This window comes from Ptychodera flava, unplaced genomic scaffold (assembly GCF_041260155.1).
Source record: "Ptychodera flava strain L36383 unplaced genomic scaffold, AS_Pfla_20210202 Scaffold_28__1_contigs__length_4768798_pilon, whole genome shotgun sequence".
NCBI classification, from domain to species: domain Eukaryota; kingdom Metazoa; phylum Hemichordata; class Enteropneusta; family Ptychoderidae; genus Ptychodera; species Ptychodera flava.
Window position 1 is genome coordinate 3,704,270 of NW_027248350.1, and position 19,430 is coordinate 3,723,699.

At 39.2% G+C, this 19,430-nt stretch overlaps 1 protein-coding gene across 2 annotated transcripts in view; it reads left to right on the forward strand.

The window, feature by feature from the left end:
• The first annotated feature begins 688 nt into the window (after window positions 1–688).
• Window positions 689–19,430, forward strand: part of LOC139127059 (sodium/potassium-transporting ATPase subunit alpha-3-like) — a 59,161-nt gene continuing 40,419 nt past the window's right edge. For both annotated transcript variants that reach the window (XM_070692981.1, XM_070692982.1), the window contains exon 1: window positions 689–846. In XM_070692981.1, coding sequence (XP_070549082.1) covers window positions 814–846 — 33 coding nt within the window. In that variant the 5' untranslated portion in view covers window positions 689–813. The remainder of the gene's footprint in view (window positions 847–19,430) is intronic.

A 19,430-nucleotide genomic window follows, 5' to 3' on the forward strand; every position in this document is an offset into this window, starting at 1 on the left:
GAAAACATTATATAGTCTTGTGCCGCAATATTAAAGATCAAATCTGGTCTACAGATCAAAGGGCATCGCCAGCCTCGCTCTTCTCAGGTGAAATGGAAACCTCACGAACCATGGGGGCGTTTCTTTTGAATCCCCGTTGCTGGGTACTGCTCTCGTCAGTAGGTCACACGGCGGGTCTCTGCAAAGGTCACTTCGATCTCAAAGTGACCTTTGTACAAAGTGCGAAAGCGCTAGCTTACAACACAGTCACTTATGATCTATTCCGCTCTTGCTCGGACTATGCGCCCATAGACGTGTTTATATATGCCCGAGAAAGCATATGTACACACATCTATGGGCGCATAGTCCGAGGGCGGAATAGATCACACGTGACTGTGCTTACAGCGCTATAGCGCGGCGTGCAACATGAAATCCCTCCCCTTGTGACATGCGTGAACAATATAGGGTAGAGACTAGACTGCATCACCGGACGGTGGCTGTAGTGTTATCGCTAAAGATGAACAGAAGAACACTGCGGCGAGCGCGCCTAAATTTCGAAAACACTTTACACATTTTCTCGGGATATGACTGGGTCTACCAGACTATATGTCACACTAGTCCGATAAAATATTGCGATAAAGCTCGTTTGTAAAAAGTTGACGGAATTGCTATTGCGAAATTTTGGGGGCCAGAGTACACGCGGAAATTCCCCGGGACAGTCAGATACCCCGATACTGTGTGAATGGCCAAATTAATCGTGATGCAAATTAGAATGATTGGCAGTCATGGCACCACGTGATCACGAGCGTCACTCTCCTTCGCTTGTATTTCAACATGGCGGCCAAGCTAGAGGTCACACAAGATCCGGTAAAAACTCCCATTTATTTTGTTATTTTTTGCAATATATTTTGATTGTTTGTGTGCAGCACGATAGAAGAATGCGTCTACAATGTTTTCGTGCATTTTTACAGGGTTAACGTGTATATTCGTGACAAATTTATTCATTTGCCGGTCGCTGTGTCGGCGAGCATATGCAGATTCCACCCCCATGACATTTCGCTGACCGGCTTTGACTGCGAGGCGGTCAAGATGGTCACAGAAATGCCGCATGTGCCGATATTTTGGTCGCCAATACTATAACGTTTTGCGAAATGTTGTGTACTGCGGTCATAGTGTAACGGGCATTTGCTTTGCTGTAATATAAGGGGCCGTGGTTTGGGTTATGTCGGCGGCGTGCTCTAGTGAAGTTCAATATGGCCGCCCAGCATGCGTGTTAGAGAGTGCAGCATTATCGTGAGACACTTAACGACAGGACGTATCTTGTAAGAAATCGAGGGGCGCTCAGTGTTGACAGGCTTGTTGTTTACTTGAACAATAGATGAAGAAAATGCTTATTATACTAGATATTTCACCGTCAATGAGTGTTGTACACTCGTGATTTGACGGTAAAACATGGTTTGTGAAATCGAGTTGTATACGTGAAAAGCGCAAGTCCAGGATTTGTGGGGCCTCTTTGTTCTGCACGTTCACTTTCATACCTGGTCTTTCAATGACACTCACGATGTTTCAAGGGAGAGTCGATACCGCCGACACTGAGATTTATTCGCCTGACAAAGAATTTCTACACTGTCAACAAGAGAAAGTTCGCTTTCACAAACTAGTTTACGCAACCATCATGATCTCTCCAAAGCGAAGCCCAGCCCTGCATCAGAGATACAGCATAGATTTAGTTCACGGAAACAATTCAAAATTACGGGCAGTGAATTCCAAAAGGCTCTGCTTGCAGTGAGTGTACACTGTGCTATTTATGTCACCAAACACACTAAATAGATTCATTTCCTAAATATATTCCCATCATAAATTATAACTGCATCACCTTGAGTATTAGAAACTACTCTTTAATCTCTCCCATGATGTGAACTCACTCGTTTCCAGGGTTACCAGAAGAACCGACCGCCTAAATTGGACGGCATTGGTAAAAATAGATCTGTTTGTTTTTATTAGGAGATTGAACATGCAGGGTTTATCATAGTAATCTTATTTATACATTGCCTTCAGCATTTACATCAATTCAGGTGAATGTTGATATCCTCCAATAGCATGACCACTGAGTAATGCCAGTAATGTGGAAGTGATTCACAATGAAACCCACTTCTCAGATAAGAGTCAGTTTATCAAAGCAGTCAAATAATTTTGCAGAAGGATATCTAAAAATTTAAAAGAAAATTGTGGGATATAATCAACTATAAGCCAATTTATTTACTGAGTTAGTGTTGGTTGCTTGTGTGAGTTATGAGAAATAAACTGCCATAACATGTGAAAGGGATTCTAATAGAATGTAACTATAATCAATTTTGTGAGATAAAAAAATGGCAAAGATATTCAGTAAATCAAAACGTGATGTTAGGGAGGAATTGCAATTTGAGAAATCAGTTTGTTATCACTGATGAAGATCTATTTTGGCTGATGATTTGCACCCATTAGAGATCACTAATTTACATGCCTTAGTTCAATTAACAGAAAGATGATTATCTAAATTCTAGTGCTGGAAAATTATTTATTCTGAAATAGCTTTATCAACCTAAGTAGTCACTTTACCAGTTTTGATTGCTTTCTCAGAAAACAATCAAAAGAAGTTGATATTGGTGAATGTCAAATATATAATTATGAAATGCAGTGATGAGAGAGGCACCGTAGTAAATGTCATACACGCTGAAAATTATTGGTTACATCAGTGTTTTTGTATGTTTCTGAAATTTAGTACCTTAGACAAACACCTTTCTGATAATGGCACCTGGTCATCATTGAACTTGAGAGATGGTTTTAGAAATGTAGCAAATAAGTCTGTGTTTGATGTTTCAGTCATTAATGCATGTAGGTTGGGATGGAACAACTTCACCAGTGTACAGTCCTGTAGCAACTGCAACACTATCATTGTACTGTACATAGCCTTATCAGGCATGGTGTGACCAGTAAAATGGACATGGGGTGATGGGAGACTGTGAATGGGATATATGCAAATAGTCACTCTCCCTGTAAAGTATCCCGGTTACCTTGTTCCATGAATCATGAAGGCAACAGCACAAGACGTTCACCTTCAGTGCTGGCAATAACTGTCTGTAATTAGGCCTGCTTGGTTCTCATACTCAAATGTGTTGTCATTCATGCGAATCCAATTCAAAATGATAATTGGGGTATTGTGTTATTCCGCTTTGTTCACCTTTGAACCCTGCAGTGTATGGTTTACGACCATGGTCGGCTTTTGAGGTCTCTCAGTCTGGTGTACAAACCTTCAGAGAAATCTCATATATGTATGTATACTGCATTGGTACATTTTGGAATAATTATGCAAATTCAGAGAGAAGGGTACCTTCTTAGGCAAGTGGTGGCAGTAGATTATGTACAGTAAGTCTGCCCTGCTGAGCAAAATGCCTGACTTGAAATGTTGCAGCCTGCAGGGTGTGACTTACAATACAATGTATGACCTTCTGTCAATAAAACTTGGTCTTATTCAAACTTTGAGGGCAAAGTCACATGGCCTGTTCCAGAAATTGTCAATGGGAGTAACAAATCTGGGATTCCCCCTTATTTGAAATTTCCAATTTACTACTACCTGGTACAAGGTCCAGGTACTGTAATTCTAGATCATGATCTGCAAACTAAAACCAAAAAACAAACATCTTGAAATTCATTCCAATATAGTGGTCCAGCCCCTCTGCAGTTGTTAGACACATTGCAAGATTCATGTAGCCTGGACACCTATGGCAAAGGTTTGCTTGAAACACTTCCCCAGTAATTTGTGGCAGCATGGATTTTGAAAGTAGGTTACGACAGTTGATGAGATACATGATCAACTAATATAAAATAGGAGTACACTGCATTGATGAAACCCCCTGTGGATACACTGTAATGGTTGCCATCTGACCTACATAATAAACACAGGTACTTTTCAGGTAAAGTATGCGATTAACTCAAATTCTGTCAAATCGTAGACTTTTACTCAACGTACACAGCGAGTAGACATGAACAGAACTCTAGGTAAACTCGTCCTGTAGCTTCCAGTTATCATGGGGGCCTTTTTCTAAATTTGATTAACAAAGAGACCGACATATTTCATCAGCTGTGTGAATAAGTAACATTTCTCTTCACACGTCATCCAATGATCCATGCCACACTTAGAACATAGCCTAGCCAGTCATTATCTTGTTTGTAACAAAGCTCATGACAGAAAAAAACAGGCCATTTAACCTTTACCCTCAGTAACTGGCAGTGTTGAACTACTTGTAACAGAATTGGGTTTTCAAGCGATGCTTTTGAATGCCAGGAAGTGAAATTATAAATTCTTTTTTACATGAAAAGGTTTTACATATTTCGTTCAAAGACATCCACAATGGCAATACAGAACCTGTTAGCAAAGCAAATAATAACTGTAAAGCCACACACATTTTGATGACAGCTTTGATACAAATGCAATGATGTCAAGAAAAGGACAGGCTAATTTTCTTCAAGACAAAATTTCATTTATGATCAGAAAAAGTCTCATCAACCACAGCATAGTTGTAACAAGGTCATCGTATACAACCTTGTAGGAGGGATCTGTTTGTTATATAAGCTTTACAATTAGGCAAAACTTTTACTGTAATAATTGCTGCATGTCGTCAGGCACTGCATTTTGCAAACGGCCTTGCTCTGAAAATATAAATTTCAGGAAATACAGTGAGGATGTTGCTGACTAATACACAGATCACGTACATGTGCATGGTTAAAAAGCATAGACCTTGATAAATATCAGGCAAGCATCCCTATCTCTAATGTTGCTGACTTTGGTATGCAGCTGTACAGAGTGCATCGTAATGACTACTCTCCATTAATTACCAGAAGTGTTCAAATTTAATAATTCTGCCGGTGTTTCATGGTACTTTCATCACAGATGGATCGCCTGTCTCCATGGCACGATTCTTGCATGAAGAATTCTTACATGTAGGTCTTTTCAGGCAATCTGCTTGATGATGTGTCCTTGCTCTGCATTTCTCTCTCTCTCTCTCTCTCTCTCTCTCTCTCTCTCTCTCTCTCTCTCTTCTCTCTCTCTATTTCTCTCTCTCTCTCTCTCTCTCTCTCTCTCTCTCTCTCTCTCTCTCCCATCATCATGCATCTATTTGACCCCTCTCTGCTTTGACCTCTGAACTGTCATTGTCCTCATCACTCGCCATCTTTTTGAATGGTAAAGTCTTCAATCAATGTTGTCGCCCTCAACATTTCAGTGGAGCACAGCAGTATCCTTCCAAACATCGTGCCACCCTCGTCCAAACTGATCAATCACAGCCCCACACTGTTTTCCTCTTTGATATCCAACGACAACGCTTTCAGATTTCCTTGGCTCTTCATATATGATCTGTTCACAACACGTACACATCATCAGTCTATTCTTTTTTTATCACCCTATTCTTTTCATGCCAGTTAGGGACCAGATGCCTCAGTTTAAATATAATCAAAACCTAGTTTCACATTTGCTTTTCATTATGCTTCAACTCAAATTTGTGAAAATAGATGCCACTCAAGAAATGTATTGATGGTGGCACATTCTGAAGTGCACACATTGGAGGAAGGCATGGCTCTCAATTTGTCTTGCACAATTCAAAAGTTACCAGAGTAGTTGTTGAGTCAACCAGCTATATTGCTAAGCAACTGTACCACAATACAAACTTAAAAGAAAATGTGTTCTGCAGCCAAAAAGTCTCTTCTCACTCCATTTGTCCAAACATCGTGACCATATTCAATCTTTCACTTTCAGAATTTTACTTTGCAACCTGAAAACACTGAATAGCCGTGTCTAAGATGTATGGAAGTGGGTTCTTAGTTCAAAAGTTGTGATCTTGACTCACATGTACAAGACTCTTGTTTTTTCACTATATCATTGTTTCAAAGATGGTCCATTATGAAAGGTGTGGCATGTTGAACATGGCAAAGGTGTTGCACGTGAAGTAACAGCATACCTTGTGCGCTGTAATGTTTTTTCAACAGTGATTTCATGAACAAAGAGTATAATGCTATTGTTTTTGGTGACTTCTTTTGTTGTGGTCTCAAATTCCAGGAGAGTGTGCTCCCCTGTTTTATGGCTGCAGTGGGTGTGTTGGAAGTTGATTTGACCAATACACAAACACAGGTAACTGGGCTTATTGACACCACTGAGGGCTGTTATGCAATATTGCCATAACTGTACACTGATTATCTGTGATTGCCATCAGTGGCAAAGTTCAATCAGGCTCAGCATAACTGGCCAAGTTTATCAGTGATTTACAAAATTGTAAAGAGAGAATTGGAGATCAAAAAAAAATTCCAAGGCAGCAAAACTGATCCAGGCAAAATTATCCCGGATTACTATTCTGAATCTGATGAAACAAGTAATTTATTCACTGAAGTTATGTAATATGCCAATTGTTAAACGAATTCATGATCAAATTCCCCAGCAAAGCATACCCACAGTCAGTTCACCTATTGACCGGCCTTTTAAAATTGAATGCGGTTACAGTGAAGGGTCTAAATTTACGCGATCATTGTTGTTTGCTTGCGTGGTATTCAAATCTTGGATACATTTCTTGGTGAGTCAGCAAATGTATTGACCACAGAATCAGAGAAGTTTAATACTGCTCCTTTGCTACTCTGTTTTCAATGTAATGTGTAATTGCAGCAGGCATATTGTACTTTGATGTGTAACCAACCAGGACAGCCAGCAGAATCTCAGAGTGACACTTACGATATTGCGGCTGACATGTGCATTTGAAAGCGTGTGCCCTTTTCACGTCAATGGGTTAAAATGGAATTCTATAGTGTACTGTACCCTCACTTGCGGGCCAATTGAAAGCCAATATGCAAATTACTTTTTTCAGGTCGGCAGGAACAGTGCAACTGCAGTAGGTTGAGTGTCCGCCCCTTTTGAAGGTCACCCGTTTCCCAAACACTTGCACACCACTGCCCTGATATTTGGCATGACGTGCAAATGGTGTGTAAATAACATGGCAGATTTGTCAGATAGCCAGTGAAGCAGACTTTGTCAATCAGAGAAAACATTGGTGTTTGTGATTGTACAATGTCAAGCAAAGTGCTGGCATAGTTCTATGGCATTGCATGTTAGATTGATTGTTACAAATGAAAGAGATGTCAATCTTCTACATGGATTTTGTAGAAGAATTCAGAAATCTGGTCTTATCTTTGCCCTGACAGTGATAGAGTTGTCTGTAGCTTGGTTTGTAAAGTTGTGTTTCATCCAGTGCCTCTGCACAATGGTTCGTTCACAGGCAAGTGATAAGGAACAATGTACAAGGTCTCTATCACAATTCACGTGTGGGGGTCATGTATTCCAGTGGCCGTTTCTTGCAGTGCATTTTATGGACTGACGTTTGTATAGCAAAGGTGAATACCTTTTCAATTAGTACAATAGGATGTAATAAAACACAAAAAAACCTGTAACAGCTATGCTTGAAAACAACTTGTATGAGTAAAATCCCATCATGTCCAGTAGTGTATGTGACTCCAAATGTATAGAGCTTTGTGAAACCACACGAGTTACATTACCGTCTACTCTACATGTTCTATAATATGTACTGTACATGTAGACTGAAAAATGAAAGGCGTATAAAGTTGAGTTGGTGAAAGGGAATTTACTCAGGTTAAATAGGTCTGTTATTAAGGTGAATGAGCGTCTTTGAAAGACTCCTGTGTTGGGAACAATCTTTCATTTCATAGGTGACCATTCAGATGTGTAAAACTTGATGAGGGAAACAAGATTGAGCATGTACTTGACTTGTGAAGGCCTTGAAAGTGAAATGCAAGCTGGGAGTTCAAGTCAAACGGCAAATTTACAGACCGGTAGAGTTGTATGTAAAAGCTGAACAAAAGTAACGAGAAATGCTATCTGTAGTTCACTGCATTTTCTCTTCTTTTATGCATACATGAAAGCTTTCAAGGTCACACCTTGCTCTAGATGGTTATTGTGTCTCATCCTCAATGGAAAATGGTGCATAATAAAGGTCTTTCACTTCTACTGCAGTGATTATTAGAGTGCCTAATTTGTATTCTCGGGCCAATATTCTGCAGTGAGTGTGTGGAATTCTGTAATGTCCATCTATATTAGCCCCAAAGTCTGGTCACACATACACCGTATCACATTAGGATTTTGTTGGTACTCTTGTAAACATCCAGTTGAACACAACATTTTTACAATGCTTGGGATTTTTGTTCATTTGTACTTTTTGCTGAAATTTGACTAATATCGTACATGACATGATTCAGTGATTGTGAGAGAAAATATGGAGTTTAGAGGGTCAGAATTATGAGTATTTTTTGCTCCCCAGGTTACCCGTATTTGTTCTGAAGCAGATTATACATCTCTGTGTGGTCATAATTCATCTTTTGCCACGATTTTATGGCACCGTTTTATCAAGCCTAACTCTTTCCATAACAGAAAATGCCAGTGGCTGACTCAGCTGAGTAGAACTGAGATAAACCAATCGGAAGACAGCTTTCAAAACATGATGGTGTAAGTGGTGTACTTTTTAGACCTGATGGTTTGTGGACATAAGAGAACACAATTTGGATTGCAAACAGACCGTCTATCACTGTCAAGTAAATATTCTGATGGCATAAATAGATTTCCACTTTGATTGAATGCTAGATAGCCAGCCATGAACTAGCAGCATCGCCATTCCTCATTGGTGAGCAATATCTATTCCCCATCTGACAAGTCAGTAGCAAGCGGTATTCAGCCAAAACCACACATTAAATTTTCACCCACTTTGCTCTTTCGCAGTGTTCTCCCTAGGCCCTTCAAGCATCACGTCTCCGTGACGCTTGCCTTGATCGCCGTGACGCTTGCTACAATGCCGTGACGCTTCAGATTTTTTCCGACACCCTTGATTGACAGCCCCACTTGACGGCTCAGTGTATTCATTGGCATGGGACATCTGCCAAAACTAGCCTTATCAACATCGTTTTTAGTCCTGAATAGACTTTTTCGTGTTGATTGACGAGTTTACATTAATCAATTGACACGTACAAAGGTGTTGAAAAACACCGGCCGAGCGGCACATCGGTGTGGCCGCGACTTTGATCATGTTGATCGAGCGTCGTGTCAATGGCCGTTTATCAAGTTACGTGGGGGGATAACAGTAACGTCGACGCCGTGAAAATGCTGGTGGTCAAAGCATGGCCATGGTCAAAGCTATCGGTCAAAATTGCGACCCTCAAGAAAGGTTTATAAGGCGTCTATACCTGATGACAGTTAGTCTACATGAAATCTCCATGGCAGTATTACGAATGTGCATTTGTATTTTAATTATTTTTCTGTTTTTGTTGTTGAGACAAACGGTGAAAGTATCAGAGCAGGAGAACGGTAGAGTCCGTGGGCTGCACATGTTACGTGTGCGTCATATTACGCTACGCTGACTTGACCTAGTTTCTCGATGTTGGGGTCACTGTAATTTTACAAGTTTTTTGGCTAACCGTACAATCGTTCTTTTGCATTCTTGTAATCTTTTTTTATTTCGCGCAAAGTTTTTAAAATATGAGTTTGGATTAACATTTTGGTCGCGAAATGATGTCTACAGTGCCATGTGACGTAAACAGGTCAGGCGGTTTCAAAGATGGCGGTCGATGTGTGGGCTTTGAGCGTTTCGCGCTGTTTTCAAGTGCAGGTCTCGTTTCAGGTTTGCTAAGGAGGCAAGTTACTAAAACGACAGGGGTTTCATAAATTTTGGTGACTATCATTCGTGTAAATACGTCTGAATTTTCTGTTATGGTAAACCGTAACAGTCCCTCTATTCATTGGGACCGTGACCGTAATCATGTGCTCAAAAACTCACTGGGGTACACAGCCCTGATTGTGTGGCTTCGTTGCTCTGTATAATTCGTAAACAAGTGACGCAATGTTTCATCGCAAACGTTTCTCCATGCAATGAGCGTACGAGTTGAATTTTTACAACTGAATTGGATTGCTGAAGAAACCAAGATGTGACCGTTCAGTTTTCATGTATGAATTTATTGCAGTTCATGGTGCTACCTGTAAACTTAATTGTTTATTCCCCTGATATGTATGTTCATGCAGCAGTGTGTGTAAGTAAATAAAACGCATGTTAAATGACTACAATTTCATGAATTTGCAGTGACTGTTTTATGTGTGTGTATGTATTCAAATATATGTTAATGTATGCAAATTGATTATGTAAATTTTATGCAAATTTCCGACATGCTTGCCCTTGATCCTAGGGAGAACACTGCTGTCGGTTATAGCAGCTACGTAGTCTATATGAATCAGTTCATAGAATCTCTGTCTTTTGACAAAATGTAACATTCTTGTATTTGACATGTTGTGCTTCACCAGACCTTTAAACCAACTTGACCTGATGGTGAAATTTGAACTTGGCAGGATAAGCGTCACTATGCTGCGGACTCAAACACAGAGTATGACCAGCAACTTGAGATTCCACAGTGTTTTGATGAGATAGAAAGGGGAATTTTTTTCCCATGAATGTTTTAGTAAAATTCAGTTTACAGAATTTTTTTTCAGTACATGTAAATTATTCAAGCCCAACACAATTATTCCAAAGGGTGGTACACCGTGTGTACAGTACAAATGGATGTAATAGCTTTCCTTGCATAATTCCGATTCTGTGGACTATGATCACGTGACTAGCAAGCCCTCATGCAGTTACCAGTTTCTTTGTCAGTTGATAAAGTTATACAAGGTATATTATATGTTGTCAATTGATCTATCATGGGACAACAGTTTTGTATTTGAACGGTTCTGTGGCACAATAGAAAGACAGATTTGCATTATTTAATCACATGATACTAACTTACACCTATTTATTTGGCGAATTTTCACATAAATTGACCAGGAATGTTTCCAACTTTCAATTTTAGAGATTGTTCATACTGTTAACAGTACATAAGAACATGGCATTTTGCCACTCTGTCACATTGCTGTACTTGGCCCAAATCTATCCAGACATTACTGTATGATTGAATGAAGGCAAGGTGTCCATCATTGAAGATTTACTACCTCTATAGATGACTGGTACGATTACCAGCTGACCCCCCTGAGGGCTCAGGTGTGAAAGATGTCGATAACTGCAGCTTAGCATTACATGTACTTTTCACTCATTTCCCACCCTAGTGTGTTTCCTAATGTGATTTGACACTCAAAGCAAATTTAGCCTTTTGCAGGTGGCGATTGAGCTCCTAGAAATATCTGCAGTCAGAACAAAATCTGTGGAGTGAAGTTTGCAAAAGAGACTATGAATTCTGTCAAGTATGCTATTTGTACCACTTTCATTTTTATCTCTGATCTATATTTGTATGGCCCAGTAAAACTGATACTGCTGTAGGTGTTCTCCACAGCTTGCCCCCCCCCCCAAAAAAAAAGGGACAGTCAATTTACATTAAAATACTTAATTTGCATATTATTCTGATATGAAAATATATTCTCTTGTATGGTGATCAACATATGAATAAGTTGCTCTGAAAAAGGTGTGTTACATGCAGGTATGCCAGTGAAGACATGAGATGTGTACAACACAGCCAGTGGAATTCCATTGATGCATAGTCACTGTGGCTTTGACTAATAGCATCAACGATCCATTCCTCTCAACAAAATCATTCAAGTATTAATGTGTACACTGTACTCAATGTTGGAAAAAAAATCTGAGAAAAGTTAAAACACGCCCACACAATTGCAGGGGAGAGTGTGCATGTAGTATGCGTATTGACACTACATGCTTATCAGGTTTTCAGTGGCACCGGATTAATCTTCTGAAATATGAAAAATTGGTTATGGCTTACATTTGCAGTCAGAATAAAACAGCTTTGATGGAGATAAGCTGTGATAAAGTTACAGGACATGTGATTAGGACGGCTAAAAATAGCTTGCCCTTTGCCAAACAAATACTATTTGTACACTGTGTATGTTCTCTATATGGTGAACCAAATCAAGGTGTGTGAATTCATTGACGTAGTCACTGCCAAGGGCAATTTCAGGTTTCCTATCAGAATGATTTGCAAACCATGAAAGATAGATAAATTTATGACTGTAGCCTACAATAAGGGACCATACCTTATCACAGAAATAAATATTGATTTGCGAAATAATCACAATACATGTACCTGATTATTCCATTACATTCATGTATATATAAATGAATTTTAAAGTTGAAAATGAAAATACATCTTAGGATCATATTAAAAATGTTTCATTGATTCAGCAGTCAATTCCATTTATATGTTACAGCAGATGTAAAATATTAATAACAGTTATGATATTAAATTTCCATATTTAATGTGTTTCAGAAAAGGACACATGTATTTTTGCAATGGAATGTCACATGACAAACTGATGTGTTATGATGATTAGTCTAACATGAAGGTTAATATGGTGTATTATTGGTCATGGCTGTTAATATAACTTGATACAATGAATTGAATGAGTCCCAGCGGAGGCTGACCTTTGACCCCACTAGCACTGCTCACAAGGTCCCACTGTGAAGCAAATGATGCAGAAAGATATATGGATTCTCATTTGCATGGCTGTCTGTATGGGCTTTAATACCAGAACAGTTATACTCTACATCAAACCAGATGAAGAGACAGAAATGGAATTCGCAGTGTCTGTTTGGATGAGTGTCATGTAAAAGTACTGTTTAGCTGGTTCATACTGGGTATACACATGTACATTTATGAACTGAACTGAAAAAGATTGAAACTGCCATTTACAATTGACTCAGTCTAATTCATTAATTGTTAGCTTATCCAATACCAATTGTCTGTATCTTTGACCCACGGCAGAGCACATTTTCCATTGTCACTCAGCATTCTCCAGAAAGTCATGAGTTTATATTAAATTTGTAAAATTAGAGGCAGTGAAAGGTATGTGCATACAGGAACAGGCAGACATGACTGGTTGGACGACGTTACCACTATGTTTTATATCGATTGATATCTGTGATATGAATCTATTGAAGTCAGTGAACAGGACATGTCTATCAACTGCAAAGAGAATGGTGATTGGCTTACAAAGGCTGTTGTAGCATACAATGTAGGTGATCAGGTGAAGATGAAAGAGTGAATGAAAAAAAAGGAAAGCACAAAATGTACATGAAACTGTCATGTGATTACTATGGAATCTGAAGGTGAGGTTCTGATCACAGGCGACAGTTGTCGTTTTGCTGTTCTGTGTACAATATACAATGGTAACACTGGGGTACTGTGTGGGAATCTATCTGTGGCATTTACAGCTGTAATTGGCTTTGGAGTCATGGTACCAACACAAAATAACCTCTCATTAATGTCTTGTATCTGCACAATTTCTGATAAGCCAGATTGACAGGTGGTAAAATACATGTACATGTATATTCTGAGCAGAAATTTAAACACTCTGATCTGTTTTGAAATAGTGGAATTAGCATGTGGTGTCTCATATCTGCAAACTAGCTGTGTTGTGTCCCACATACAACATGAATGTGTGGTTTTTAGATTAGTGAGGGACCTTGCAACACATCCCCTCCCCATCCTCCCCACCCCCCTCCCATCCAATATATTGGTGTATAGGATGACACTGATACCAATGTGAGACCAATGTACAGAAAGTAGGACAACTGAGATTGAGAACGTACCATTGCTTGAAAGGTAAAGGCAGCTTGGAATAAACCATTGTACTGAAAGTAGAACAGATGAGAATTGGGATGAATACTTGTCTTCCACTCTAAATAGACCAGACACAGTATAATACAGCCATACTTTAATAATATAGCATTCCAATTACATGCTCTCCAATATTAAATTCTCTCATTACAGGTCAGTAAAGCTGCTTCATGCAGCTTTTATATGTGATAAATGCAGTATTTTCAAGAGTGTTGATGTTTCCATGGTACAGATGGCATCATGATCACTTTGAATGGTGTGTGTTTGCATTGGAAAGCTGTGCTTGGATATTGAAGATTGCTCTGTAATATCTCTGTCTCCCATTCATAGCATGTTGACATGCTCAGCAGACGTATGAATGTAACGATGGACAGTCTGAAATATGCTATTTTGTAACCAGCGTGAAATGTGAATCTTGGGACATATAATTACTAAAGGAATTGTGTGAAAAATGGGTGAAATACAATCTGATTAAAATCTAGCTGTAGTGATGTGCTCGGTATTTTCGCCCTTACCGTTGTGGTCGTATACCGGTACTTCCGCGTAGCGTCGCCTCACTACATCTGAACCAGTGAGTGTCATAGGAAATCTCGTAAACGACCATAACGGTAAGGGCGAAAATACTGAGCACATCACTACAGCTGGATTTTAATCAGATTGGGTGAAATATAATTACAGGTGTTCCTCACAACTTATTTTATATTCCCAAACCATGTTACAATATACTTGCCTGTCCATCAGCCTTTCATAGGCTGCACAGACATATACATCTAAAACTTTATATAGCAATATTCTCATTTTGTGTTGTACGTATATCAGGTGTAATACCATGAAAAGTTAGGTTTATGCACATTGTTTTCTGAGGTTAAATGATATTTTAATGAGCAATTTCTTTATGAATTAATATTTATTGCGTTGATTAAGCACTTTATTTCTGCATAATGTACATGTAGGCTCCCGGCCCCTTACATGATTTTCGATACTTACATGTCTTCCATAGACACTGTCAACAGATGAATATGCCACAACATATTAAATTTACAGAGAAAGAGTGGAAAAAATGTCAATAATTAGTTTCTCTTGAACTCTGAAAGAACCATAGATAATTAAAGCAAAGTTGATTTTATATTCATCTTTTGTTAGATAATTGAAAGTCTATAATGTTGATGCATATAGTATAGTTTTTATATTTATTGTTTTATAAAATGACTCAATGAAATTGAGTATGCAAATCATATGACAATGACTCACTATAAATGTAGAATATACACTGATCAAGAATCATGCAAATTAATGTCTTATATTCCTCTGCTTGCTAATGCTGCTTTCAAAAATAGACTTCACAACTTTTGATCCAAATTCATGTACTTCTATAGTTAAAAGTGAAGCACGCAGACAATGCAAGGCTGCCTAGTTTTCACACACCAGTGCAAACTGAGCGTTCCGTGTCACAGAAGCATTGCTGCACAGAAAATCACTGAATCTAAAAAACCACCTGTCGATGGATTTGTGAACTCTATGCCCTGTTTAGTACAGCTCGGAGTGTATTTAGAAATGCCATATGTGATTACACTAGGCATGTATCAAATACATGCATGGCTGGTTGAACTAGCTGAAAAATATATTTAGGCCAAGCCGTGAGTGATCCTTTGAGTGGTTTTGCGGGGTTAGTGGTTATGCAAGCAGACAGTGTGTAATGAATGCAGGGATTTTATCACACTGCCCAGCAAAGTACATGTTCTAGTAACTACATCAGTATGCAGAATTAGTCATCAGCTATGCTATGCAGGACTTGCAGTGGAAGTTTCCAACAACTGTGTGGGCGAAAAGTTTGCGCAATCCTGTATTCTGACTTTCAGTGATGCGTTGTGTTAATGTGATTGTCTGTGTGTTCATCTTACTCATTCAGAGATGATGGTGCAGCTGATGTTGATTCATACATGAGATAGCCATGTCTTGGTGAAATCTACCATCGTTATGCAGACCATCTGTGTGATACAAGCTGCTGATAAGCATTGTCCATATCAGAAATGTACTGATTTTCCAGATATAGATTGAACAGATATTGCTTGCCATTCTGCAAGTTGCTTTGTATGATAAGTTGAGATCGGCAGTTGTTGGTTTGATTTTGGTCTTGTAAATGGCTTCCTTCGTTTCATTTTGTCAAGTCACTTCTAAATGTTACGCTTTACTCTGTTTCACTGAGAGAAGAGTTAACTTCCGGAAATTTTCAAAACTGCCAGCAGTTATACAACTTCAGTTGGTAATGTACAGTGACCCAAATTGAGTAAAAAAAAAGAGAAGTAGGGTATAGGTACACCAGTCGTGATTTCTGCACTTGTAGCAATTGTTGAAAGTTCATTTGCCATGCAGCTCCCTGTACAATTTTCCTATCACAATCTGAAGAAATTGTGCAGTTACCCAAACTGAGGATGTTTCAGAACATGTAAAAATAGATAAAGCACTGCTGCAATGCCTGTGATATATGAGGCCATACGTGATGAAAACTGCAGGCTAGTAGCAGACACTACGCTATGGTGTGACATAGGCAGGTGGTTTTTACAAAACGTGACATGAGCCATGAACTGGTCACTTTAAGGCAATAAAATCACAAGATACAGCCAGTCTTCACTATTTAAAATCAATCATTAGGTATTATGACCTGCCAAACAACCCACTTCAGCTTGCCTGGGGATGAAAATAAATTCGTCTTTTTAAAAAAAGATTGATACTCCTTGATGCTCCTTCACTGCAGTGTATCAGTAGGGTCATGATTGATGAACTGACGATAGGTGAAAAATGGCGTCACTCAGGGAATGTCTCCCTTATGTTGAATCTCAGCTGAATTTCTACACAATGCCAGCTATTGTGGTTTTTATGGTCAATCGCAGTGGCAATATTGTACATAAAACTAAAAGTCAACTGAGATTTTTCATTACTGCACATTGTTTTTGCTCCTTGTTAAACATTGTACATGGCAAGGCATTTTATTACAACTCGTGGTCGGACTGAAGTAGCTAAAATTTATCACCCACACCAAGCGTATGCACTTGTCACATAAGGTGTGTGACGCATATTATGTATCATGACCTGTTAACCTTTGGCCACAGTTGCCCAGCTAACACAGTGAAATATGGACCATTGCAAAATGCAAACAAGAATTATTATCTATAACAGCCATAAAAAAGAGTGGTCTGTGCATCACCATTGATTTCTCTTCCAGGCCTTTCCTGTTATCAGGCCAGCTATATTTTGTGTTGTCATGAAAGCAATCTGCAAGTGTATGTGTAGAACAGTGGGCCTCGTCCTTTTAATGGGAAAAATTAATGCTTGTCTGAGGGTGCCTGTAATGGTGAATATATACAAACATACTCCCTAAGACAATTTTCAATTGTTCTATGGCTCACCGTTTGCCCAGGATTTGATTATTCAGTCTCACCCAATGCTGTTTTATCCTTCGAAAGAAAAAATGTTGCCAACACTTGTGGTACAATTAAAATGTGAGCTGGGGCCTTTATAGCTGTGATATCGCAGCGGTACTTGTGGCGTGTATCGAACGCGATCGGGTCATTGAGGTCATCGCCACAGTCCCGCTGCGAGCCAACGCATAGGCTTCGTTGGCAGTTTACGACGACACCGACCGGTGTCGTAGATTTAGCTTGCAAAATAATGAACTATATTAGCCTTTGAATAAATAAACTTGTATCATCTTTATCATTGACTATCTGAGACTCATTCTGTGCGCCTGCTAACTTTCTTGAAGATAACACGTATTTTCGACCATTTTCCCGTGAGCCGTCGACGGTTCTACGATGTTTGCTCGATCGCGCGTACAACGCATTGAATACGTTGGAGGTCAAAAGTTCAAATTCAAGCAGGAACCATCGACGACTCACCGAAAAATGGTCGAAAATACATGTTGTCACGGTCGGGCTCGTTAGCAGGAGTAGAAGATGAGTCTCAGATAGTCAGTGATACAGTAGGTATACTTTTAATTTTTTGCATGCTTTATCTATTTTATTATTTGCGAGCTAAATCTACGATACCGGTCGGTCTCATATTAAACTGCCAACGAAGCCTATGCGTTGGCTCGCAGCGGGACTGTGGTGATGACCTCAATGACCCGACCGCGTTCGATACACGCCACAAGTACCGCTGCGATATCACAGCTAGGGCCTTTATTATATGTCGCTCATCTGTTCAATCAGTTCCTCTGGCTTGCGACTCTGCACAAGATGCGCATCTGATGTTTTGCCCTTTCAATTCATAATCACAGGCTTTCTTGAAGTTGCAGGGAAGGATATTGAGATTTCTAGACTGTGCTGATGTCATTACTGGGGCATAAACTGTATGTAAATTGGAATTGAAATCAGTCTACTCATTGAAATGCATAGTTGTTGTCTTTGTGAAAGTTATATTAATTCTGGAGAAATGTTGAGGTCATTGCATGGGTATGAAAGAAGTGGGACGACATGCTTGTAGGTCTGTAGTGTGCCACCAAATTTGATTTGTTCCCCAGAGACATTTTTGTGTATTTTACAAATTTGGAATGGTGTAACAAAGAGAGATATAGAAATTGACCAATGAAGGCTAGTCTTGAGAGACTGCAGTAACTGTAAATTGAAATTAGCAGCTCTAGCCAGGTAAAATGAGGTTCCGTTCACGGGCTCGGCTCAGGTAGGTGTGGTAATGGTATGTCAACCATGCTTGCACATGGAAATTAGACAGGCAACAATGGTTGATTGTAAATGTGAAGAATGCAAAGAACACACTCCATTGTGTGGTGTGACCCAAGTGTGGTTTGCGTTAATTGGTATTGTTATTCAAAAGCAGTTGTGAATGAAGCCCTATGCAAACCCCTGACATTGTCAGCTATGTACAGAGTCTGTGTGTCACTGAGAATAAATGTACACTTGTGATTCATGAGACCACAATCAGTCTGACCTGAAGCGTATTTGAAAGATGTTATGTCATTGCATGTACAGTAGGATTTACGAACAAGCTATACATAGAAATTTACAAATTTCAAAAAAAATCTGAGCAGTATATGGAGAATGGACCAATCACAGGCAATGTATTATAAATTTACCTGTAAAATACTGATCACAACTTGTATGGATTCATTGTGGACTAGATTTGCTTCAATCTGAAAAAAAAATGACCATGTTGAGGGCAGTTGCCAGTTGTACTTGATATCTGCTACTTGGTATCTCCATTGCTAGACTAAATGTAGAAGTTAATTTCACTGAATGTATGTACACTGCATGTGTATATCAATTTTGTATCCATTTCTGTGTTTACAGCTGAACATATCACGGTGTATTCCTTTAAATTGAGCCACGGTCCCTCCACAATTTGAGCTAGAAACCAAACTCTTTTGTGAGATTTGGCCTCTCCGGATTCATGAGGTTTGCCCTTCATATTCATGACTGGATATATCATTATTAATAAGGAGTTTATGGGATTGGTCAAGTGGGGCCAATTTTCATTTTGTATAGGCTAGTTAGTTACTCATTTCTACACATTTCAAGGTGATGCCATGCTCATTGCAGTATCGATAGATTTCTAAAACAATGCCGGCTGATCACCAGGACTGCTTATGTAGTACCTGACATGATTTGGACATATCAATGCCTGTTATGTCTATACACCAATGCAGGAACAATTGTACCAGTATAGTGACTGGTACCAGTAGATATTTTGGGTTGGCTGAATCATTTCCTTCCAAGCTCTATCTAAATTGTCAGGCCCCGTTCAGAAAT